The sequence below is a fragment of the Prorops nasuta genome, unplaced genomic scaffold, assembly GCF_024137725.1.
Source record: "Prorops nasuta isolate Cenicafe-Biocafe unplaced genomic scaffold, Cenicafe_Pnas_1.2 PNAS00033, whole genome shotgun sequence".
In the NCBI taxonomy this organism is placed as follows: domain Eukaryota; kingdom Metazoa; phylum Arthropoda; class Insecta; order Hymenoptera; family Bethylidae; genus Prorops; species Prorops nasuta.
Window position 1 is genome coordinate 666,016 of NW_027116830.1, and position 24,474 is coordinate 690,489.

Below are 24,474 nucleotides of genomic sequence, written 5' to 3' on the forward strand. Positions count from 1 at the left end.
AATTTACAAACTATAGTAAATTCTATTCAATTTCAAGCTTTACCAAACGGATAAATTTATCCAGACGTTTGCCAATAGGTGGAACAACTGGCCCTCAGTGCTTCGGACGTGTTTTGGGGTGCATTCCAAGTCACGCGTGAAGTGCATGGAATGTACAGTTTATGTCACATTTATTAAAGAATTGGAAGATTGATCGAGCTTCGCGAAGCGAAGCGAAGGTCGATCAAAATTATATGAAGAGCCTCGTACGAGATGATTACAATGTAGTACGCTTTGTACTCACTAGGTGTCGCAACGTTTTTAGAGTAAAAAACACTCTTCAGAGTTCTATAACACTATAGTTTATGTTAAACAAACTATATGTTGAAAACGAAACTGTACTATCCACTACCTCTAACAACCCTTGGACCCTGGGAACTCCCGGATCTCATTATTTTTAGAGTACATAGTAACCCTTGGGGTGGGTTTTACTTGTTTCCACAAAAACAAGAAAGAGGGAGGGTTGTAATCATCTCGTACGAGGCTCTTCATATAATTTTGATCGACCTTCGCTTCGCTTCGCGAAGCTCGATCAATCTTCCAATTATATTTCAAGCCTCGTACTTCGAGATTACAATGTAGTTGTTTAGAGTAGTAACTCTTAGTAGCATGTCTTTATTACGTAACACATCTTGTTATATATTTATCACAAACTGTCTAACACGGCTTTTACAAACAAACCCTTATCATCTAATACTGGCCTATTATAAAACTTAGCAAACATATTTGAAGAATTAGACCAGCCTGCAGTTTTCCTTATTGTACTTATATCTACGCCTTTCGCAAAGGCTGCCGACGTGGATGCATGCCGTGTAGAGTACCCTTTAAACATTTGTGTATTTATTCCACATATCTCTAAGGTCTCTTTTAACCACCTACTTAATGTCTGCGTAGATGCCGCTTTGATTGGTTTCTTACATGTAATAAAAAGATTATCAATCTCCCCCCTCAAATCATTCGAAGCCTTTAGGTACTCCATCAGTGTCTTACCCACACATATTTCTGGTTTTTCCTTAAACCAAGGTACTGAAATAAAGGGTTGAGCTTTTCCCGGACCTGAGGTTTTTAACATCTCTGTTATCCTTATAACGATATTATCTATACCAAATATAATATTAGAAACTTTTATGGCAGCTAATGTTTGTATCCTTTGCCCCGATACTAATGCTAAAAGCATTAAAGTTTTCTGTGCTAGTACCCTGAAAGATAATTCCTCTAGCGGAAACCATGTTTTCAAAGTATCAATTACTACTGACGTATCCCAAACATTTTCGTACCTTGGTCTTGGTGGTCTTAATCTATAAATTCCTTTCATAAATCTCGATATAATCTTATTATTCGTTACATCAAGTTCGTTAATAAATGAAATAGCCGCCCTATGGGTATTTATAACACTAAACGACGCACCCGTATCAAACTGTTTCAATAAGAATTTTATGATAATATCCTGAGATGTTTTAAAAGGATCACAATGCTCAGTTTCACAAAATACGAACCATTTCCTTAGCGCTAAATTATATTGTTTACGTGTACTTTCCGCTAACGACGCAAGAAGGATATTTATTACCTCCTGACCATAACCTCTTCTTACTAACGTCTCCCTGATACCATCGCTACTGTTAAAGTTAGATTCTCGGCCAATGGATGAACACTCGATCTGGAAGTATGACATAATAAGTCCCTTTCTGGTCCTAAATCTATCGAACTCAATTTAATCTTTTGAAATAATGGATACCACGGTTGTCCCAACCACCTAGGTACTACTATTATCCCTTCTGCTTTTTCATTTATAATCTTTCTTATCATTCTCAATATCACCGCGAACGGTGGGAAAGCATAAAATCGAATGCCAGTCCAACAGATCGTAAACGCATCTACTGCGAAAGCCCCTCTATCTGGGTACCAGGAACAAAAATCTCTACATTTGGAATTATTTGCAGTAGCAAAAAGGTCGACATCGGGATATCCAAAATTCTTAGTTATAATTTTAAAATAACGCCAATTTAATTCCCACTCTATATCAATATTCTTAATTCTGGATAGCATATCAGCTGTAACATTTTCTTTTGAAGCAATATAAGACGCAAAAATCCAAGCTCTGTGTCTTTCTGCCCATAACCAAATATTCCTTGCAGTCTCACTAAGTGTTTTAAATCTTACACCCCCCATTTTATTAATATAACTAATCGCAGTAATGTTATCTACTCTTAATAAAATTTTCTTGTTTGTTACATAAGGCGTAAACTCTAGTAAAGCATAATAAACTGCCAGTAATTCTAGCCTATTTATGTGTAAATTTACCTCCGATTTTGACCAAAAACCAAAAATTCTTTTATCTCCAAGAACTGCTCCCCAACCTGTGGTAGACGCATCAGTAAATATCACACAATCAAAAATGTCTTCTTTAATCGGACTTTCCGCATTTAAAATGTTATCTCTCCACCAAATTAAATCTTCTCTAGCTTCTATCGATAACCTCAACACACTTTCGTACCTTCCATTATTTTTCAATAAACTGATATATCTTAACCTCTCCATTCTTTTAATGTAGAGCCAAGCATATCTAACAGCATGGCTTACTGCCACTAATGAGCCAATTAGACTCGCAAACTTTCTTATCTGAATTTTTTCTAACCTAAGAAACTTTGTCACCAGCATTCTTATCTCTCTTTTCCTTTCTTGAGGTATATATAACATCATTTTCTCTGAATCCAATTCGAACCCTAGAAATTTTCTTATTTTTAACGGGACTAACTTACTTTTTTCGTAATTAATCAAAAAACCCAAACTTTCCAAAGTTTTTATCGAGGCCCTAACATTTCTTAAACAGTCTTCAAAACTTTCGCCTATACATAGAATATCATCCAGATAAATCACAGACAAGAAACCTAACTCACGCAAGTGACTGATCACTGGTTTCATTAACTTTGTAAAAACATAAGGACTACTACACAATCCAAATGGAAGACAAGTGAACTGATATAACACTTCCTTAAATTTAAACTTCAACAATTTCCTCGAATTCTTATGTACTGGCACAGCAAAGTAGGCATCTTGCAAATCAATTGAAGCCATGAAATCACCCCTCCTTAGTAATCTCTGTGCTGTTCTTATGTCTTCCATTTTAAAGTGATCTGTTTGAATTTTTTGGTTAAGTCTCTTTAAATTTAGAACAAACCTATTATTACCATTTTGTTTCGGTACTAAAAAGAATGGTGACAAGAACTGCCCACTTTCATTTGAACAACATTGAATTGCCCCAATTTCCAACAAATTCTCTAATGCTAATTCTACCTCCCTTGTATTCAACCCAAAACAATTTGGTTCTAGAGAGCTCTCTGACTTAGAAATAATATCTCTGACATTAATTTTATATCCCCTAATTATCTCTAGGATAAAGGGATCCGAAGTAATATTCTCCCATTGACTGTAGAAATTATATAATCTGCCAGCATATAACCTTACATTCAGCTCCTCCTGGATGGATTCCTGTATGGTTTCTGGTTCCGAGACGAAGAATATCTCCTCATCTCTGATTTCCTCACTGACGATTCTGGTCGATTCATTTCCCCTCTTTTCCAACCTGACCTCAAGTAAGGGGGCTTCTTCAAGGACAGGTTCTTGGAGTTTAAATGATTATTGTTGTTTTCTCTTAATGGTTTCCTAGAAGTAATTGTTTTTATCTCCTGACTAAGCTTCTTTGCTACCTTAACTTCTTTAATTTTATCAGCCAACTGATCTCCGAAAAGCCACTCATCTGATGTGCATTCCGCTAAGACTATTTTCATATCCTTCTCCAAACCAGGTAAAATAAAGGCTTTCCTTGCTTTACATAGTTCAAATTGCAAATTAGTTAATATTTTACCCATATCTCCTAATTTTTCCAGGAATTCCAACTTATTCATGCCGCTTTCGTCCAAATTCAGCAACATTGTAAATGCAGTTCCTAACGCTGCTAACGCCGTTCCGACAGAATTTTGTTGATTACAAAAATAATCATCTTTCCTAAGTATTGACTCACTTAGTGATGATTTTATCTCTAGATTCAACTTGGGTGCTTCAAAAAGACTAGGTCTTTCATATTTCTTAAGAAGTTCTTCTTTACTCTCCTTACTTATACCTTTCTGAAGCCAATAAACCCATCTTCTTTCCACAGATGGATTAAGAGATAATTTTAAGGCTTTCGATGAAGTAGGGTCCTCTCCAAGAATCTTCAATATGTCCTCATCTAGGGGGTCAAACTGATCCACCTCCTTCTGATTTAGAATATTCTCAGCATATTCACCTATTGGCAACATGTGAGGAAAATTAGAAAAGGTATGTAACAACAAAACCTTCCTAAAATCTGGGGATGACCAGTCACCCGTACTGGCACTACCCACAGATCAACCGAACTGACTGAACACTCGTTTCAGCACTCTCAGTAATATGATTTTACCTCCAACGGGCATTATGCTTTCCATCTCATCTTCAAAATGGCTTCCCTCATCATGCCTTGAATCTCCTTCAGCCTGGACTCCCTCATTAGGTTGCAAATCAGGCTCCATTCCCGGAATTAACTCTGATTCTCCCATCTCTGCAATTTTCTTCTTTAGTTTTACATATTTCTCCATTAACTTAATTTCCTCTCCTAACTTCTCAAATTTCCTCTTCCTCGACTCCATTTTACTGAACGTGCTTCACCTAGCTCGCAACAAAAACGAATGAGATCCGGGAGTTCCCAGGGTCCAAGGGTTGTTAGAGGTAGTGGATAGTACAGTTTCGTTTTCAACATATAGTTTGTTTAACATAAACTATAGTGTTATAGAACTCTGAAGAGTGTTTTTTACTCTAAAAACGTTGCGACACCTAGTGAGTACAAAGCGTACTACATTGTAATCTCGAAGTACGAGGCTTGAAATATAATTTAAGCGTTTATTGGGCGCAGTATGCGTGGCTCGGAACGCACCCAAATTATACTACGGTAGTATATAATTATACTACTACACTTGGCAACGCTGCTTGAACTGGCTTGAACAACTTGAAGTGCCTTGAAGCAGATTGAATTGAAGTCTTGAACTATAGTTGGCAAACCTGGCAAACCTGCATGCACCTGCAGGCATGCATGCTGGCAAACCTCTAGCTAGCTCTGATCGTTTCTTAACGGGATACCTCACGCCTACTTTGCCGACAGTAAAAGTCAATAAACAATTAGTTTAATAAAATTCAAATGCGAAGCAAATTGAACAATCGGGCGTTTGTAGGACAATGTGCCAGTCCTAACGAGTCAAACGGACTTAAAAACACTCAAATTAGTTGAAAAATAACGCTGTAACATTGTGCCGCGTTCTTGAAGTGGAAATAACCAAAAGTAACCTCTCTTCAAGAACGCGGCACAATGGTACAGCGTTATTTTTCAACTAATTTGAGTGTTTTTAAGTTCGTTTGACTCGTTAGGACTGGCACATTGTCCTACAAACGCCCGATTGTTCAATTTGCTTCGCATTTGAATTTTATTAAACTAATTGTTTATTGACTTGTACTGTCGGTAAAGTAGGCGTGAGGGATCCCGTTAATGACATAAAATTTAATCAACATACTCTCTAAAAGGAATATGTCTTGTACTATTAAATATTATTAAACACTAAACAGGATAATAAATACAATGATTTATGACAAATGTGTTTGAAATTAAATATGTAAAGAAATTGTCTTAAAAAATATTAATTCTCCCTTAAAACAATTTATTGAAAATTTTGTACATAATTTGATAATAAGAATAGTTCCACCTTGCCGTTGCTCAGCATTGTATTGAATATCCAGTAACATACTTAACGTTGAATATTTTTAAACACCTTTACATTCGTAGCTATTCTTATCTTTTTAAAGTAAAACGTGTATTTTGTTTACATAGTCAGGTGAACTAAAACTAATTATATTAAGTACAAAATGTTTATTAATCATACTTAGATATAACATAAGACAAACATAAAAAGACTGGAATCAAAGCAAATTCTATTCTTTATAAAAACACTATCTAATAACTCTATTATTATGAAATGAATAATAAATAGTAAAAGATTTACAAACAGAACAAAATTCCGACAAAGAGATGAAACGATTTATTAAAGACAACAGAGTATAGAATAAATGTCCTGTGGAGTCAGTCGAAAATCGTAATACTCCATTTGATATATATATATATTTTTTTTTAATTTGTCTGCTTACTTAATTATAAATATAATATTAACACGAGAATTGTATATCGATAATAAGAATATAGACTATACACAACTATCAAGGGCTTGAATCTTAAACTACAGTTAATCTCGCACTGGATAGTCATATCAGATATATATTGGACTGGTTTTGGTAGTACAATAATTCTGATTCTAAACAGCAAGCATTATTATCCTGTAAAATCATTTTCACGTATGAAATTAATTAAAATATAAAACAAATACTTTTGCCTAGATAATAATGTTTTAGTGGTTGTTTATGAAATAGAATAATTATGATGGTTGATATAAATATCTATACCTAGCATAATGAAGTTGATACATTCATGTTGGACTTGGTGGATTCTGGGTTGTTCTGCACTGAGCTTCTAGAGCTTTCAACTTTTCAAGCCTATGCATTGGATCCATTAGGCTTTTTTCTTCAGAAATTGTTGTTGGAGAATCAGAAGTCCCTACAAAGAATGTTCAATTAACACTTCTGTCATTAAAGCAAAGTTTTAAAATACCAAATTGAGTACACACTCACCTGTTGTATACTGAATATTTTCTTGCTTAATGAGAGTTTGATTTTTTCGAGCTTGATCAATATCGCGTAATCCTTTTTCAATAAAATCTTGAAAGAATTGGTGAGACTTTACTAGAAAGGGTTGTACATCTGCCTCTGGATACTGAAGTTTGAAGTCGTATAGTTGTGTCAATCCCTTCAAATTGCAACGTACAATTAGATAATATTATGTCAGATATTGCATATTAATAGTGATGTTCCTAAATTTAATTGCATACTTCCTGAATATGGTGTTTTGATCCAATTTTCTTAAAAATTTCAGAGAGCTGTTGATGGGTCAGCTTAGACAAATGCTTTTGAGATTTTACAGTACTTCCAGACTTTTGATTTTTCTCCGCATTTGGCTTTGATATGTTGTTAATGTCGTCGGGTTTAACTGCCTAAAAAACCATATGCAATTTTTATTTAATTTAATATATCTTTCTTTGAAGTTCAAAATATTGAAACATTTTAAAAGTCTCACCGCTATTAGTCTTATTAAGTAAGAATGCAGCTCTGATTCATTTGTGTTATTGATTTGCGTTAAATGACTTAATATGGTACTTCCCTTTACTCTCGTCATACTGTGAAGAACAGTTTTAATTGTCCTCAATGGAGTGTCCGATTTCCTAGTTTTCCACCATGAAGATGGATAGTCCTTCAAGTAAAAAAAAAACAATAAAATAAGACAAAAATTGCTGAATAACATGCTTGAAATAAATTACTTTAAAGAAATGATGAACTTCTAAAAGAATAGTGTCATAATCTAAGTCTGCAGCATAATTAGGTATTGTTTTGACTATTTTCCATAAACACTTCATTACTAATTCTTCATATTTAGGAGGGTTATTTGACTCAGCGCATTCATGTAATAATTTGATCAAAACACTGAAAAAGGCATAAAACAAAAATTATTTCTTTTAAGTAAATGAAGTTGGATTAAATATAATATTGAAGAAATTATTTACCATGTAATAGTAGTGTGGTTTGAATTATCAATTATTTTAATCATTATCGTATTAATTACACGATAATACACTTCCTCCTCGTGGAAACGGGAAAATTTCTTTTCAGCTAGAAAACTTATCATTAAATCGACTAGCTCTTTCAAATGAATAAATGGAACATTTTTTCCTAGCACGCCAGAATCATAAAACTAAAAATTTTGAATAATTATTAAAAACGGTATTTAAAAATTAATTTTAAATATATTCAATATTATCAATTATAATAATGAATTCATCATACCAGAAGTGTAACTAAAAATGTTGACCTAAATGCTTTAGATATTTGGGCATTTCCTTGATTCACCAAATAGGTTTGCAAAAGTTTTAATTGCATGTTCACAGAACCGATAAATTTATCCTCTTTTGACTGTAACATTGTAGCTTGATTCGATTTTAGTACCTGACCAATAAATTTTGTGTCATTAATTCAAACAAATATATGCTTTAAATTAAAGATTGTAAACAATATTTACGTTCTCTAAACTATTTAAAGCCTGGAGTGCCAAGGGAAGGTCCAGACTAGCCATAGCAAGAATATTGCGTTCTAAACTTTCTTCTTTAGGTGGTCCTATGGGTGACATTGATGCTGATTTTGGCACCAGCAATTTAGGTGGAGATATGGGTATCATTCTATAAAATTCACAATTATATTATCATTGTCTTATAGAACAAATGCAAACTTATTAATTAAAGTTTTGAATTAAATTTATCAAAATAAATTCAACATACTGGACTTTTGGTGGGTTTAACAGGTTTATAGTTTCACTCAAATCCGTATAATTAGGTTCTAAAAGTTTAGGATTTCGACATTTTGCAGGTGCACTTTCAATTTTCTTTAAGAACTCCATATCAAGACCAAACGGCCCGGATATCTTTTGTGTTGATGTTGGACTGTTTCTAAAAAAATACACCTCATTATATTATAAAAAATCGATTAATAAAAAGATAACTTTTTTATTTTCCCCTTGAAGCAATAAACTTTCATGCACTTTTAAATTTTGCAAAGCTAAAAACCAACACCAATTAATATTTCAAATGTAATACGAAATATATGTACGAAAGATATCTGTAAATAATTTATGAAAATAAAGAAAAAATTAAACAAACGTGTTAGAGTCAGCTTCGCGTTTTTCAAGATTATCGGTATCCTGTTTAATGTGAGATGAAATTATTTCTATGTTAATTTCATGACTAAGATCATTTTTGGTTTCTTCTAGATCAGAAGATGGCTGGGTAGATTCAAAATGTGCTTCATTATTATTTAAATTGATGCCAGATTCATTGCTTATTTTTTCTTTCTCCCTGTAAGTTAGTCAAAAAAGGGGTGATAGATGTTATTTATGATACACAGAAGAAATTAAAACAAACTTTAGTTATGCCTTGTGATATCAAAAAAATAGAAGCAGTATAATTTATATTATTATGTTTTACGACAATAAACGATATTAGTGGTAAATATTTTTAGTATGGAAAGCTCATCCAAATTATAATGATTAATAAAAGCCAATTTTATACTGATATTATTGAAATTAAATACCTTATATTCAAATATACTTACAGGTCATTGATGAATTCATTTGGCTGCTCTGGTATTTCCTCATCCTCTTCTTCATATTCTTCCTCAACTTCATCAGCAGCAGCAGTAGCAGAGCTGATAGAAGCAATGGAAGCAATTGGTGGTACAACGATTTGTGCTGAAACTTTAGTTGGTCGATTTTTAGCTGCTCTTTTAATACGCTCATCCAATAATGAACGATCTTTTTCTGAAATCTAGAAAAAAAGAAATAAAAGAAAACGTAATTTAAATAATTGTTTAATTATCAATATGTTATTAATAATCAGATGTATTATCAATATTAATGTCTTTATTATGACCAAATATTATTATTATGCATTAGGGTGTTTGTTAAAAATTATTTTTATAGCATTACTCCATAAAATGTTAGTATTTGATAAGAAGTTAGAGAGGTTTTAATCTTTTTGCGGAAGAATAATAGGAATCCGTACCTTGTTTTCGAAATGCGATTTTTAAAGAATGTTGAAGTTTCTTAAAGATAGTTCGTTAAATAATACATTTTTCTAAAAAGATATACAAAATTCTTTCCTTAGAGAGTTAAATATTATATGAAAAGGTTCTCTACATTTTTTTGTCATAAACATTACATTTATTGAAATAATCGTAAGAAGTGTAGTAAATTAAATTGAAAAAAAATAGATTAAACTTAAAAGTACTGCAGATAAAATGTAGAATCATCCACTTTTCTTTATTTCAGCGTATGAAATAACACATCAATATTCACACTACCATAGTACATTGATATTTTTAAAAATAAAAAGTTAAAAATTGAGAAAAAGGTATTTTACCGTAAGCAACGAATAATTTCGTTTGAAATATTTTTACAAGTATGCGTTTTATGAACAAATTTGTATAAAATATATTTGAAGTAATATTTAATTCTCCAGATAAAATATTTTATACATTTTTTTAGAAAAATATGCTATTTAACGAACCAAATTCGAAAACCTATAAAGTTCCTCAAAAAACGTATTTCGAAGGTACTGAGGCACTAGTCCCTGTTATTTTTCTATGAAAATATTGAAGCCTGTATAGTTTTTTTTTTATAAAATATTAACGTTTCATGGGGTGCCACTGAAAAATTTATTATTTATCGATCCCCCTATTATACATATCATTTGTTACCTGTCCAATAAGTTTAAGCACACGATCTCCTTCAAGGAAGAACGCTTGAACAATACAATTAAGTGCTGCGTTTCGTACAGAATTATCACGATCCGCTATTTGTTTAGCCACTTCTTTTAAAGCCACAGATGGGGATGGTTGACAAATAGTCACTCCATAATTTTCGATAAGAGAGCCCACTTGATCAAGACATTCTAAAAAAAAAAAGATTTAATATAATAACACAAATATAACTGATTAATTGACATTTTTTTATTCAATTATTAACTACCTGTTCTCTGTCTTGCATTCTTTGATTTCAATCCTTCCATTACATAAGGGAATAATTTACTTACAGGATAAACTAAAGCTATTTGTTTAAATAAAGCCCTTACACCATTTCGCACAGCATCTTTTGGATCACCAATCTTTAAATGAGAGAAAATCAGAAAATGGCCTTCCCACAATGCACAAGAATAAATTTATTACCTTAATGATTAAATATGGTATAAATGAAGTGGCCTCATGGTCCAGCATATGATACTGATCTTCTATTAATAAGTTAAAAACTATTTGCAAATAATCTAAGCCTTTTAATAAGACAGAAGGATTTGTATCAAAGAATCTTAAAGTTAACCATTTCAAAATTAAATCTAAATTAGATACCAAGGCCTTGCTATTTTCGGGTAAATCCTGTAAACAAAAATCACATTAAGCTTGTTAAAGTTAACTTTTGACTAATGGAAAAGAAATTACCAATTTACTTACTTCCGTCAAAGACTCGATCGCCTTAAGATGATAACGAAAATCAGCATGGAACATGTTAGCCATCAACGACTTATTGACATTCGCTGCAGTCATCAACTCTTTCAAAAGCTCGACAAATTCTTCTCTAGGCGTAGTAAAGTTCCATTTAAGAATTTTAAGTTTTTGCTCGTCTATGAATCTCTGGTGTTTTAAGTTATTAACGACCAGAAGTGGAGCTGCAGCAGCATCATCCTTCTTTTTTCCATTACTAATTTTGGCACTTGTGCTTTTAGTCTTCAAAACGGCCTTCGAAGCTTTAATAGCTCCTTTACTTTTTACTACCTTGATATCTTCTTCAAGTGCTACTTTTTTAGGTAAAGGCTTTACTGGTAAAAGCGGTCTGGATTTATTCAGAGCAGCTAAAACCACGGTTTTTGAGCCTGGCTTCAATTTTTCAGTATTTCTCGACATAGCTTCAAATGAAAGGTGTATCATAAAACCAAGAACCGCTTCTTGAGCATTCTTTCGCACATCAGAGTTTCTATCCTCCAAATTATTATACAAATAAGGCAAACAAACGAAAAGCTCCTCCTTAGATATCTGCTTAGGAGGAATGAGAGGTAGTTTTTGTGCCAACCAGTTCCAAAGTTCGGCTCTCAATACTGGAGAACCAGTTTTTAAAGCATCGCCAATCATTTCTCCGTCGAAAAACTCTTTATAACCACATTGATCGCCCCATGTATCAATACAAGTTATCGCAGCAGCTCTGATCCAATTTTTGTTGTCTCCAAGACACTGTAGAAACCCGGGAAACAGTGTCCTGACATGAGGTTTCGCTGCTGGACCCATAGCTATTGCTAAATTCTGGCAAATACCTAAAGTTGACTGAGCAATTTTACTATTACTGTCCACTAAACGTAAAGCTAAGCTTTGAGGTAAATCACCAACTGATCCTTTTATGAATTTAGCTTCAATGAGAATTGTACTGACCTTTTGTAAACCCTCATTACGAACCTTCCAATTTTTGTCAGCCAATTCGTTTAGCAAAGCTTCTGTAATTTGATTACCGATATTTGTTCGAGGAATAAGGTCATTTATATCCGATTCAATTTCTACAAATTTTTCTTCAGCATCATCTCCATCATCATCGTCCTCTGCTGCCTTTTTGTTTCTCCCACGACAGGCTGTAGGAGGTGTTTGCCCATTATTCTTTTCACATTCCTGCTCTATTTGCTGCTTCAATGATGGTTTCTCATTCTCAAAAAACATTAACAAAGGTTTTCCCATAAATATATACAGAGTTCCAACAAAAGTTATTGCTGCTGTACGGACAGCGGGATTAGTTGCTGCTACTGCTCTTTTTACATGTTCTATTAGTGATTTAACATTCACTGTGCAGCCAAATTCCATTAATGCTTTGGACAACCAGAGCAATGTTTCCTGCTGTACCTTCGGGTTCTTTTGGTTAAATGCAAATTCCATTATTTCGTCTGCAACATATTCCAAACTCGTAGCTTCGGCAATACTTGTTAAAGCATCAGCAGCTACCGCACTATTTTTAGGATCTCCTAACTTTTCAGTTATATCCATTATACAGCATTCAACAACGGTAGTCGAAAACGGATAGTTTTCTGCTAACGTTTTCACTATCTCCAATCTCTGTTTTAACACTTGAAAATTTGTATCCTTAAAACCTGGCTTCTTTGCCAGGATTCGAACTAAAACTTGTACGTTAATGTCCTCTGCATTCATTTGTTTTATATTATCGGAAAACTGCTCCACTGCGTTTAATCGAGTTTTCCAATTACTATCACTTAACCCAGAAATTACTTCAGCAGGTAAAATCTGTGCAGCAATCTCGTCAACTTCTTCAATACTCAAATTGTTTTCAACTTTAGGCTTTACAGTAGTCTTCCTTGAATTTGAAGAATTTATTGCAGGAACAATAGAAGACTTTTTAGTAGTAGTTTTCTTTGTTATAATTGTAGTGTTTGGCCTCTTCATTATTTTACCTTGACCTTCGGTATCCTTAGATTTTATTGCACTTTTTGCTGGCGCAGAGCTGGGTCTTTCAACTGTTGGTTTGCTGCTAGAAACCTTAACCAAAATTACAGCCTTTTCCGCACATTCTTTGATCTTCATTGTCTTTAAGTTATCTATATCTGTGAGAAATGGTAACATTGCCTTCTCTCCAATCAATTTCATTGCTGTGCCGAGAGCCTCTGCAGAATTATCACGCACTATTGGATCTGGTTCATTCAACGTTTTTAAAAGAGCTCCGGTATAACTTTTCAGCAGTTTTTTATTTAAACTTGCTGGAGGAGTGTGAGCAAAACATCTCGCTAAATAAGCAGCCGTTTCAGCTTTTACAGAAGGATTTTTATTTTCTAAAGCTGCTAAAGTATCGTCTAACATAACTTCAATATTAATCTGTAACAAGATATTTATTAATATTAATGTAGTCTAACATACCGTATGTAACAGACCATCTGTGTAGGTCAAATATCTTTAAAACTAATTGTTTATCGAAAAAATCTATTATGAAAGTATTTTTCATATTTCAAAGATTCTATCAGAAGGTAATATTATTTTGATCTTGAGAAGATAGTTATATGTGACATGTAGATCTCCTCGAATTTGTTAAACGGATTGATATATTTTTTATAGTGAATTCTTGTAGCTAATTTTAAAAGCTTTACAAAACTCAACAATAATTTATTTTTTAATTAAAATGTTTACGAGATACGTCTTATTAAATTTTCCCATAGGTTTTCTACAGATTTTATGTGCGCGTGAGCATATCCTCCTTATTATGATCGAAAAATGACTACAAATGCACTTACACAGAAGGTATCAAAATCTGAACATGCACCCTCTTTGTGATGCATCTTGTGAGTAATTTTAATATTAATGGTAATGTAATTTGAAAATCTATGGAAAAGTCTAATAAGGTAGATCTTGTAAGCCTTTCGGTGAAATGATATGTTACTGTAAGGGTTTAGAAAGCTTTCATGATTAACTATAAGCTAATGCAATTAAGAATACATTATTTCTCTTAAAAAACTTAAGATGAGTTTCATGATACTTTAAATTGACATTTCAAAGTCAAACTAATATCACACTATCAAATATATCATTTTAAACCTAAAAAAATTACAGACAACAGATTTTTTCGAAAAATATTTAGTTTTAGAGATATTTGAGTGACGCGAGTGGTCTATTACACCTAGTACATACAGTCGGAAGCACGGAAGGCTATACATTTCAGTTGCCTCTGCTAGTTTCCTAAGTTGCCATTCCATCTACAATATATCCTCATTCACAAAAAACTAATATATATTGGCAGGACATAACTGTTTTCAGTATTTTTTTTTAGGCTTATACTGCTAATGCGTAGAAATCAAAAGTGAAAGAACGAAATGCTAGGGAACTAATGACAACAATCCAAATAATGGTTACCGTACACTCGATTATACACTCTCTCTGTCTGTCTGTCTCTATGTGACTTATCTTAATTTATATTCTCAAATATCTTGTGTATAATACACATAAGAAAGGCAAAATAGAGGAAGCAGTGCAAAAGATTTATATAATTTCAAAGCACATAATATAATGCTATTGGTTCAAACTTAAAAAGTCATGTGAAGGTCTATTTGAATTATTTAAATAAAACCTCTTCCTTATTCTGTACTGCATATAATGGTTACTTACCTAAAGAACTTTTAAAATGTTAAATAAGCATATCATATCATTTAATCATTTACTAAACATTAGAATTTAAAATTATATAAGTAGATAAATAACAATTTTTGTGTGTATGTAGAGATCAGATACTACTTAAGCTAATCTTACAGACACATATAATTTCAAATAAAATTATTTAGTAATACACTGAAGAAAATGATATATTAAATATTTATTTAGAAAACCTCTTAACACAAGCTACAAATATGAATAAAAAAATAAAGGGTCCATTTAAATAAATCAAAGGTAACCTTTGTGTGACCTCTCAAAGTGAAATCAATGACATTATCTTATTTCTTTCCCAAAACCTTATGTTTTCTTTAAAAACATACTTTTTACACTTTCTGCACTTTTTCATTTTTGTCTTTACCTCTTGTGCAAATTGACAATGTAAAAAAACGCAAAGCTTAAAAATTATTGTAAGTTTCTGTTAAAAGAAAACCAACCTTTTATAATTCATATGTAAGCATTTCTTTCTCTATGTCGCTTTTCTTAAAATAGAGCCAAAATTATATTTTAAAATAGATTACTCCAATCATATACCATGTTGTCCACACAACATGTTCTCTCTAAAGTATGAATTACATTACATTTTTGCTTATAGAAAAGTTGTATGTTTATGTTATGCAATTAATTTTCAACTTTTAAAAGTGCAAAAGCTTCAGATATTTAAAAGTTTTAATTAAATATAATCTGCACATCAGAAATTATTTAGACTGAACATGATATATGATCCATCCTGCATAAATATATACGAAACTTTAAAATTAAGAAAAACTTGTGTAAACTTACACTTGGAAATAGTGCATCTGCAGCCTCTTTAAGGGCATGAACAACATTTTGCTTTTTTTCTTTAAACTTTTCATAAATCGTAGACAAACAAGATAGTGCATAAGGTTGGAATCTTTTTTTCAAACCACTGGCCAAACCTGCTAAGCATTTTCCTGCTAATGCTACCACTACTACATTGCTGTCTTTTGTTATCATCTATAATAAAATGTTATTATTTATAAGGAATCATTACCAATGGAAAATCAAACTTTTACCTTTTTCAATACTCTCACAACATCTGCATAATCACCATTTTCTAGTTTTGGATTTTTTGTAAGAACTTCCAGTGTTTCAAGGGCTTCCTTTCTCTCTAGCCATTTTTTAGCTTCTACTTTTTCATAAAAGTCTTTTGGAAGCTGAGATAGAATATCAACTGGTTGTAATAACTCATACGGATCTATTTCCGGAGCACTAGCATCTTTGTCATCATAGTTAGCCTCTTTTGCAAAAAAAAGTTTGGCTTATATTATTACATATAATTTTGTATAATAAAAAAGAACAATGAATGATACTACCTTCACCTTCTTCACCATCCATGGATTCTACATTACTGTTTATCTTCTTTTGTGATTTTAAATAACGAATTGGTACCACTTTCTCAGTTTTTATACTGTTAAATTCTGCTTCTAGCTCTGTAAGCTGTACTGGTTTTAAAGTATTTAATTGTTGTTTTAAGGGTGCTCCAATCCATCTAAAAATCAAATGTGAGTGGATTGGGTGTATGAAAATATTAATAATTTTAATCCATTAACGACGAGGACAGTTGATTTTAGACTATGTTTTTATAGCTGAATTTTAGGTATTTAACGAAATAGTAATTGGGTTTAGAGTATGATACTTTATGATATTTTCGGTGTATTAAATCAGAATCCTGACTCAAAATCTGAAGATTTTGTCCATAAAATTAAATATGGCGTTTTTTGCAATGAAATGTAAAAAAATTAGTCATTTTCAAAGTTTATAATTATTTTCAAACATAAAACGCATAAATATATGGAGATTTGTTCAACCATCAGTGCGAAAATTTTCTGAGGTTTGACGGTGAATTTTTACGTACATACTTATTTGCCAAAGTGGCCGGTAAAATGTAAAGTCCAAAATATTGAATTTTTTCTTAATTAATTTTTTCCTTAAGAAGTAAAGGCTTAAATAGAAATTGTTTAAGCATTAAAAAATCTTTAAATTGATTAAAGAATTCGTCTTAAATTGTTTGGAGAAATTTTTCGAATATTTTAATTTTGCAATTATTCCAAAAATAAAAAACAATCTAAAAAAAAAAAAAAATAAGAGACTGTTTCTCAATCAATTTTAAGATATTTTTATGCTTAAACAATTTCTATTTAAGCCTTTACTTCTTAAGGAAAAAATTATTTTAAAAAAATTCAATTTTTTGGATTTTACATTTTACCGGCCATTTTGGCGAATAAAGTAAGTACGTAAAAATTCACTGTTAAACTTCAAGACATTTTTGCACCGATGGTTGAACAAATCTCCATATATTTATGCGTTTTACGTCTGAAAAAAATTATAATCTTTGAAAATGACAAATTTTTTTGATATTTTTTTGCAAAAAAAAACCACTATATTTAATTTTGTGGTCAAAATTTTTGGATTTTGAGTCGGGATTCTGATTTAACACACCTAAAATATCATAAAGAATTACACCTTAGACCCAGTTACTACTTCGTTAAATACCTGAAATTCAGCTACAAAAATATAGTTTAAAATTGACCGTTTTCGTCGTTAATGAGTTAAGTATATTTAAATAACAAAATTATTAATCATTTCTGTTTACTCACCTATACATTTCAATAACCATTGCCTTCCCTTCATCTCTAACAATCTTATCTCTATCTTCTAAAAAACTTGGCATTTTCTTAATTAAAGGTTTTAAGTTAATAACTTTAGGCCCAAACTCTCTGTACAGAAAAATAGAAATTTGAAAACAAATGTGAAAAATATTAATTCTTCATTCTCTTTAATAAGCTTGTTTGTATCAGCTATATTTCCTGTATTTTTATAATTTGTCTTTGCTATTTCTATGAGTTTGTAGTATAAAAAGTGCAGTTTGAAAAGTAAAGCTAATAGGAAGAAGCAAAGTTTATAATTACCTCAAAGCCAAGGTCAATGCAGCAATACAGGCAGAAACAATTTTTGGATTTTTTGCCTCTGCTCCTTTAAGCAGTTCTTCTTGTACAGCTTCATGCTTTTCAATTTCTATATACATTAATGTAATTTGTACAGCTAATTCTTTTGTCTTTGCTTTTGGAGCAGCAATGCATTTATTAATAATTCCACTCATTACTTCTCCAACGGTTCTAAAAAAATAACCAAATACAAATAATCACATATAAAATCCAAATAAAATACATGTTAAAGACTTACTTTCCAGCAACGGCTGCATTTTCTACAAAAGCTAGGGCAGCTTCTAGTCCTTTTTCTTGAGCTGCAGCATTACTATCACTAACAAATTTCTTAATAAGTCCAACATATTTATTCCACTCTGGTGACTTTTCATTATCAATACACTGAAATATTTGCACACACTCTCCATAACCATGTAAACGGGCCCTCCATAGCTAAGTACAACAAAATTAATAAACAATATTTCTAACACTAAAACTAGAATAATTCTATTAAATAAACAATATTTATTAGCTATTACCTTGTGTGTGCAGCGCTCTTCCAATGGTAATTTGATATAATCAGTATCTTGTTCCATTTTTATTTCTGAAATACCTTGTAATTCAATTTTCTTATTCTGCCTTTATATAAAATATTTAACACAAATTTTAAAACATATTCTTAAATGCTAAAAGACAACCCAAATTGAGTTATATTTAGTTAATTAATGAAACATAAAATTATTTTTAAAAGGTAAATAGCACGACCATGACCATAAATAGTAAAAAAATCAAATGAGAATTAATTAAACAAAGTCACAACTATTTTTTTAATAGCACCAATAACGATTTCTTTTAAATTCTTTGTGAAAACCAAATCAGTAAAGTATTTATAGACAAAACACAACCAATAATCGGCATCTATTATGGGGTTAAGAGAGTAATCTCTACGGTAAAGAAAGGTACGTAATTTAAAAGATTTTTAACGGAAAAGCATACCGTGCAAATCGACGGCCGTCAGGAAAAAAAGAGCCGTTACTCAAGGTAGGGTTGCCATCTGTCCTCTTTTCCCCGGACACTGATTTCTTGTATTAACCTTACGGGAACGTCCGGGGGGATTTTTAAATTTATCTGGGATTTTCAAATCGTTCGAAAAAGTTATTTTTTTCTAATTCGTTATTACCCGTAAATGACTGATCAATAAATATTATTGGAAATTAGAGATGTGTCGTGGTGAGCGTGAGCAGTCCGGGACTGGCTTCAGGCTTCAATCTCGGGTTGGGTTGGTCCGCGGGGCACGGTGGTGGGGCCGTCTGACGTCTCCGGTCTCGCTGCGCACTTGTCTCCTTTCAGTCCTTTCCTCACTCCACTCCACTCGCTCATCCAAAACCCTTTTCTTTCCTACTTCTCTACTCAACACCACTAGGTGGCTACAGCGCGGAGCATTCTCGCTAGCAAGTTTTTGACCCCGAACTGTCGATAAACAATTAGTTTAACGGGATCCCTCACGCGTGCTTTACCGACATTACAAGTTAATAAACAATTCGTTTAATAAAAGTAAAATGCGAACCAAATTGCAAAAACGGGCTTCTTTATGACAAGGTGCCAATTCTAACGAGTCAATCCAGCTTAAAAAAACTCAAATCGGACGAAGAATAACGCTGTACCACTGTCCCGCGTTCTTGAAGTGGAAATAACCAAAAGTAACCTCTCTTCAAGAACACGGCACAATGGTACAGCGTTATTTTTCAACTAATTTGAGTGTTTTTAAGTTCGTTTGACTCGTTAGGACTGGCACATTGTCCAGCAAACGCCCGATTGTTCAATTTGCTTCGCATTTTACTTTTATTAAACGAAATGTTTATTGACTTGTACTGTCGGTAAAGCACGCGTGAGGGTTCCCGTTAACTTGTTAATTTCTTAAATTTTTCAGACTTTTTCAGTATTACTTTAAATACAAAAAATGTTATCAAATTTTTTTTTTCAAGCAAAGTAAAAAAAAGGATTTATTACATTCTAATGATCAATCCGAATTACTAGACCTTTCCCCCTCTTCCTTTCTGATAGCTCACGTAAATAGTAGTAGTAATTACTTGATGTGATAGGCTGCTATTTCCCACCCCACGGTAACTGATGGGTAACTGGCACTGTATTATATAGTATAGTATGTACTGCTACTCTGTCAACCGTTCGAAAATACAACTATGCAGACGCACGCAATGCAGTATACTATGTATATGTACATACATACATGCGCTTATTAAAACACATACACTGTGATGACGTAGTACTGCCAGTACTGCCAGCACAAAAACGAACGCGCCCTTTGTTGGTCGTGTTGGTGTTGTTGGGATAGCAAATAAAGCAATAAAGACGATTATCGTATTCATTGTAAGGGCGTTATTTCAATTTATTGTCCGTAAAAGAACTGTTTTTTTTTCGAATTAATGGTAAGCAATTACATAAACATTAAATAACAAACTTTAACTGCATGTGGGCCAAATTTGAAGTTTGAACTCCATTGTTGAACTGATTATAAAAAACAACTGTAACTAAGTGTGTTATACATTTTGTTGCATACACACGTAGGTTATCAATCTTCAAATTCTAATTGCAATTGCTACTTACATTTTGTTTGTTTGATTATCTCTCTAAAATTCTTTTGTTATTAGTTACAGCATATTGTTCTCATGTCAAGTCATTCAGTAAAGAAGTTTTATTTTCTCTTCTTATTCAGCAATTATTTAAAATAGATGATTTTTATTTTTTAGCATGATTAATACACTATACTAATCAACTTTCACATTGTGCTTTATTAGTTTTCTTTTATAAGTTTATATTGTGCTGTCAATAAGTTATGTTATGTCAATGCATGTATAAACAGATGCTTACCTGGCATCATATTACTTGATATTTGCTGGCAGGTATCTTTATTTTTCTCACAGCCATCAACACCTGCAATGACAGGCATAGAGGAACAAGAGAAGTTATTAGAAGATGCAATTGGAGTAGTTAAAGTTCAAGCTCTACAGATGAAACACAATTTAGATAAAACAAAATTAATGGATGCTTTAAAACATGCATCTACTATGCTTGGAGAGCTAAGAACCTCCTTGTTAAGTCCTAAAAGTTATTATGAGCTGTATATGGCAATTACAGATGAGCTTAGACATTTGGAGCTATATTTATTAGATGAATTTCAAAAAGGCAGAAAAGTAACTGATTTATATGAATTAGTACAATATGTTAGTAATATTGTACCAAGATTGTATGTATATATTTTTGATTATAATGATAAACATATATTAAACTGTCGCACAAAATTTTATTTAATTAAAATTATAGGTATCTTTTAATTACTGTTGGATTAGTTTATATAAAAACAACACCAGGATTAAAAAGAGATTTATTAAGAGACTTAGTTGAAATGTGTAGAGGTGTTCAACATCCATTAAGAGGCTTATTTTTGAGAAATTATCTTTTACAATGTACGAGAAATATCTTGCCAGATGTTGCAGAAGGAGATGATGAAGAAGGAACTGTATGTAGTAAGTTATTAAGAAAAGTAAGTACAATATTCAGAGACCCTTATTATTTAGGTTCGTGACAGTATTGACTTTGTACTGATGAATTTTGCTGAAATGAATAAATTGTGGGTACGTATGCAACACCAAGGCCATAGTAGAGACAAGGAAAGAAGAGAAAGAGAAAGAGAAGAGCTCAGAATTCTAGTTGGGACAAACTTGGTTAGACTAAGCCAATTGGAATCTGTTACTTTAGACAAATATAAAAAAGTAATAAAAAAGCTATAATTTATAAAATATTATTAACAAAAGTTTTTGACTATCGTAATAAGTGTATTTGTTTTCAGTTGGTATTACCAGGAATTTTGGAACAAGTTGTGAGCTGCAGAGATGCAATTGCTCAAGAATATTTAATGGAATGTATTATTCAGGTATTATTTTTTCTTATTATTTTATAAAAATAATAAAAGTACATATTTTATTTAAACAATATTTTTTAGGTTTTCCCTGATGAATTTCATTTACAAACACTAAATGCTTTCCTTAAATCTTGCGCTGAATTACAAACTGGAGTTAATGTAAAAAATATTATAATATCATTAATAGATAGACTTGCTGCATTTAGTCAAAGATCAGATGGTGTAGGTGGACCTGGAAGCCCTAGTCAAATACCTGGAATTCCACAAGATGTAAAATTATTTGATGTTTTCAGTGATCAAATAGCTACCATTATAGAGGTATGTAAATTAAGTTTCTCTTTTATAAATTGTACATTAGTCTTCTTTATTCTGTGATGATTAGATACTACACTATTATGAAAATTTAATGATGTACTTAATAACTCCATTACTCATCTAGTTTAAGTCTGAGAATAATAAAATAATGAACAATTTTAACTTATACAATATTTTTGTACTCTGTATTAAAAATAATATTATTTTCTGCAGACTAGGCAGGATATGCCAGCTGAAGATACAGTTTCTCTTCAAGTTGCTTTAATTAATTTAGCTCACAAGTGTTATCCTGAAAGAGTAGACTATGTAGATAAAGTTTTGTTAACAACAGTGCAAATATTTCAAAAGCAAGATGTTGATAAGTAAGTGTAAAAAAAGTAAAAGTTGGAATGTGTTTGATTATTTCTATAATAAAATGTTTTATATTTTTATAGATTGGAATATAATAGCGCAGTTTCTAGAGAATTAGTAAGACTACTGAAAATTCCTATAGATAACTATAAAAACATCTTAACTGTTCTAAAATTGGATCATTTTTCACCGTTACTTGAATATTTTGATTTTGAAGGCAGAAAGCTATTAGCTATTTATATTATAACAAATATTTTAGAGAATGAAACATTGATTCCAACCCAAGAGCAAGTTGATGCAATACTTTCTATGGTATCTCCGTTAGTTCAGGATCAACCGGATCAACCAGGAGTAGAAGAAGATCCCGAGGATTTTGCTGAAGAACAGGGTTTGCTGGGCAGATTAATCCATCACTTTAGATCCGAAATTGCGGATCAACAATATATGATATTAAGCGCCGCGAGAAAACATTTTAGTGCGGGTGGAAATAAAAGGATAAAGTATACATTACCGCCTATCGTTTTCCAGGCGTATCAATTGGCCTTTATCTACAAAGAATTAAAAAATCACGTTAGTTCTATATGTAATTTTTTATAGTATAGCTATGTCTACTTTGTATTAAATCTTTTATAATTTTTTATTATATTTTTTTTTTTATTGAAAGGATGAAATGTGGCAGAAGAAGTGTCAGAAAATTTTCCAGTTTTGTTACACAACGATAACAGCATTAATGAAAGCCGAATTAGCAGAATTACCACTTAGATTATTTCTTCAAGGCGCCATAGCTATTGGTGAAATTCGATTTGATAATTTTGAAGTGGTTGCGTATGAATTTATGAGTCAAGCCTTTTCAATTTACGAAGATGAGATCAGCGATTCCAAAGCACAACTTGCGGCAATTACATTAATAATTGCTACGTTTGAGCAAATGAGTTGCTTCAGCGAGGAAAATGCCGAACCCGTTAGAAATCAATGTGCTTTATATGCCAGCAAATTATTAAGAAAACCTGATCAGTGCAGAGGAGTCGCTACTTGCTCTCACATATTTTGGTCAGGAAAATCATTGGCTACTGGCGGTAAAGAAGTAAGTTTCTTAAAAATTCATATGAGATATGTAACGTTTTAGGTTACTTGTAAACTAACAATAACCTCTTTCAGATGCAAGATAGTAATAAGGTCTTAGATTGTTTGAAGAAAGGAATCAGAATAGCAAGCCAGTGCATGGACACATCGGTTCAAGTACAACTTTATGTAGAGCTTTTAAATCATTATATCTATTTTTACGAGAAGGGTAACAGAGCAGTCACTGTTCAGATATTAAATCAAGTTATTGCTAAAATTAGGGAGGAGCTTCCGAACCTGGAAATCAGTGAAGAAACAGAGCAAATTCAGAAACATTTAGGAAATACATTAGAACATTTACGAAATCGAATGGATTCACCAGAATCGGACGGCCTTTCCTACGAAGGTCTTGTTCTTTAAAAGTGGAGAAATGTCAGTGCGATCTCCTGATTATTTGTAAATAAAAAAGTATATATATATATATATTCCTTTTATTAGGGTTTTAAACCATTTTCAAAAATTTGAAATTACATGCTTACTAAAAATATTGATATTTGCTACTGCAGAAAAATCCATGAATGTAATTTTAAACAACCAAATTAACGATTTGTTAATAAATTATATTATTTGTACTAGTAGCTATTAAAACTGTAATGTATATTTGTTTTAATAAATTAATAAGAGAATCTTTTATTATTTAGATCATCCCCATTTGTCTAGAAAAACCAGTAGGTAAAACAGTTTGGGTTTCTAATCAATCTTCTGTTGAATCGAGATATGTGTGAAAAGGTTAATACAATTGCTTCCGTATGTATAATATATGTATGAGTGTAGTTTAGTTGATGGTAATTAGTATACGTGAATGATGTA

General features: G+C 31.9%; 3 protein-coding genes across 8 annotated transcripts; 1 reads left to right on the forward strand and 2 right to left on the reverse strand.

The window, feature by feature from the left end:
* Positions 1–185: 185 nt before the first annotated feature.
* Positions 186–4,741, reverse strand: LOC136783532 (uncharacterized). Of its 2 annotated transcripts, XM_066743764.1 has the most exons (3): positions 4,478–4,741; positions 3,505–4,324; positions 1,572–1,696 (listed from the first exon to the last, which is right to left on the reverse strand). In XM_066743764.1, exons 1-2 carry the CDS (start codon positions 4,701–4,703, stop codon positions 3,507–3,509), a joined length of 1,044 nt encoding a protein of 347 aa, XP_066599861.1. In that variant the 5' UTR covers positions 4,704–4,741; the 3' UTR covers positions 1,572–1,696; positions 3,505–3,506. The 2 variants fall into 2 exon arrangements, with proteins under 2 accessions (XP_066599860.1, XP_066599861.1); XM_066743763.1 differs by lacking the exons at positions 3,505–4,324; positions 4,478–4,741 and adding an exon at positions 2,341–3,470 and having other exon boundaries at positions 186–1,696.
* A 1,011-nt stretch (positions 4,742–5,752) lies between these two features.
* Positions 5,753–19,325, reverse strand: msps (msps cytoskeleton-associated protein 5). Of its 4 annotated transcripts, none has more exons than XM_066743519.1 (24): positions 18,933–19,325; positions 18,476–18,549; positions 18,196–18,389; positions 17,922–18,128; positions 17,610–17,729; positions 16,326–16,501; positions 16,026–16,249; positions 15,772–15,966; positions 11,257–13,665; positions 10,978–11,181; positions 10,781–10,916; positions 10,510–10,703; positions 9,367–9,578; positions 8,916–9,110; positions 8,538–8,705; positions 8,282–8,438; positions 8,050–8,208; positions 7,770–7,957; positions 7,527–7,689; positions 7,286–7,459; positions 7,041–7,202; positions 6,784–6,958; positions 6,559–6,709; positions 5,753–6,432 (listed from the first exon to the last, which is right to left on the reverse strand). In XM_066743519.1, the coding sequence occupies exons 2-23, from the start codon at positions 18,530–18,532 to the stop codon at positions 6,582–6,584; spliced, it is 5,997 nt and encodes a 1,998-aa protein (XP_066599616.1). In that variant the 5' UTR covers positions 18,533–18,549; positions 18,933–19,325; the 3' UTR covers positions 5,753–6,432; positions 6,559–6,581. The 4 variants fall into 4 exon arrangements, with proteins under 4 accessions (XP_066599616.1, XP_066599615.1, XP_066599617.1 ...); XM_066743518.1 differs by having other exon boundaries at positions 18,476–18,540; positions 18,933–19,324; XM_066743520.1 differs by having other exon boundaries at positions 5,753–6,709; positions 18,476–18,540.
* Positions 19,326–20,252: 927 nt separating this feature from the next.
* Vps35 (Vacuolar protein sorting 35) lies at positions 20,253–24,285 on the forward strand. 2 transcript variants are annotated; one of them, XM_066743207.1, is made up of 10 exons: positions 20,253–20,383; positions 20,879–21,201; positions 21,279–21,474; positions 21,533–21,727; positions 21,805–21,888; positions 21,958–22,194; positions 22,405–22,553; positions 22,626–23,112; positions 23,207–23,626; positions 23,701–24,285. In XM_066743207.1, exons 1-10 carry the CDS (start codon positions 20,381–20,383, stop codon positions 24,022–24,024), a joined length of 2,418 nt encoding a protein of 805 aa, XP_066599304.1. In that variant the 5' UTR covers positions 20,253–20,380; the 3' UTR covers positions 24,025–24,285. The 2 variants fall into 2 exon arrangements, with proteins under 2 accessions (XP_066599304.1, XP_066599305.1); XM_066743208.1 differs by having other exon boundaries at positions 20,273–20,518.
* The last annotated feature ends 189 nt before the right edge of the window (positions 24,286–24,474 follow it).

Excerpts from the sequence above, each read along its gene's own strand:
- Vps35 (XM_066743207.1), top strand. Across the intron at positions 22,195-22,404 it reads AAATAGCTACCATTATAGAG|ACTAGGCAGGATATGCCAGC; the intron begins GTATGTAAATTA and ends TATTTTCTGCAG. Across the intron at positions 23,627-23,700 it reads TGGCTACTGGCGGTAAAGAA|ATGCAAGATAGTAATAAGGT; the intron begins GTAAGTTTCTTA and ends AACCTCTTTCAG.
- LOC136783532 (XM_066743763.1), bottom strand. The coding sequence starts at position 3,162 with ATGGAAGACATAAGAACAGCACAGAGATTACTAAGGAGGGGTGATTTC. Across the intron at positions 1,697-2,340 it reads GTTTTTGGTCAAAATCGGAG|ATCGAGTGTTCATCCATTGG; the intron begins GTAAATTTACAC and ends TCATACTTCCAG.
- msps (XM_066743520.1), bottom strand. The coding sequence starts at position 18,532 with ATGGAACAAGATACTGATTATATCAAATTACCATTGGAAGAGCGCTGC. Across the intron at positions 13,666-15,771 it reads CAGATGCACTATTTCCAAGT|ATTAATATTGAAGTTATGTT; the intron begins GTAAGTTTACAC and ends ATCTTGTTACAG. Across the intron at positions 7,203-7,285 it reads ACTTAATAAGACTAATAGCG|GCAGTTAAACCCGACGACAT; the intron begins GTGAGACTTTTA and ends ATGGTTTTTTAG.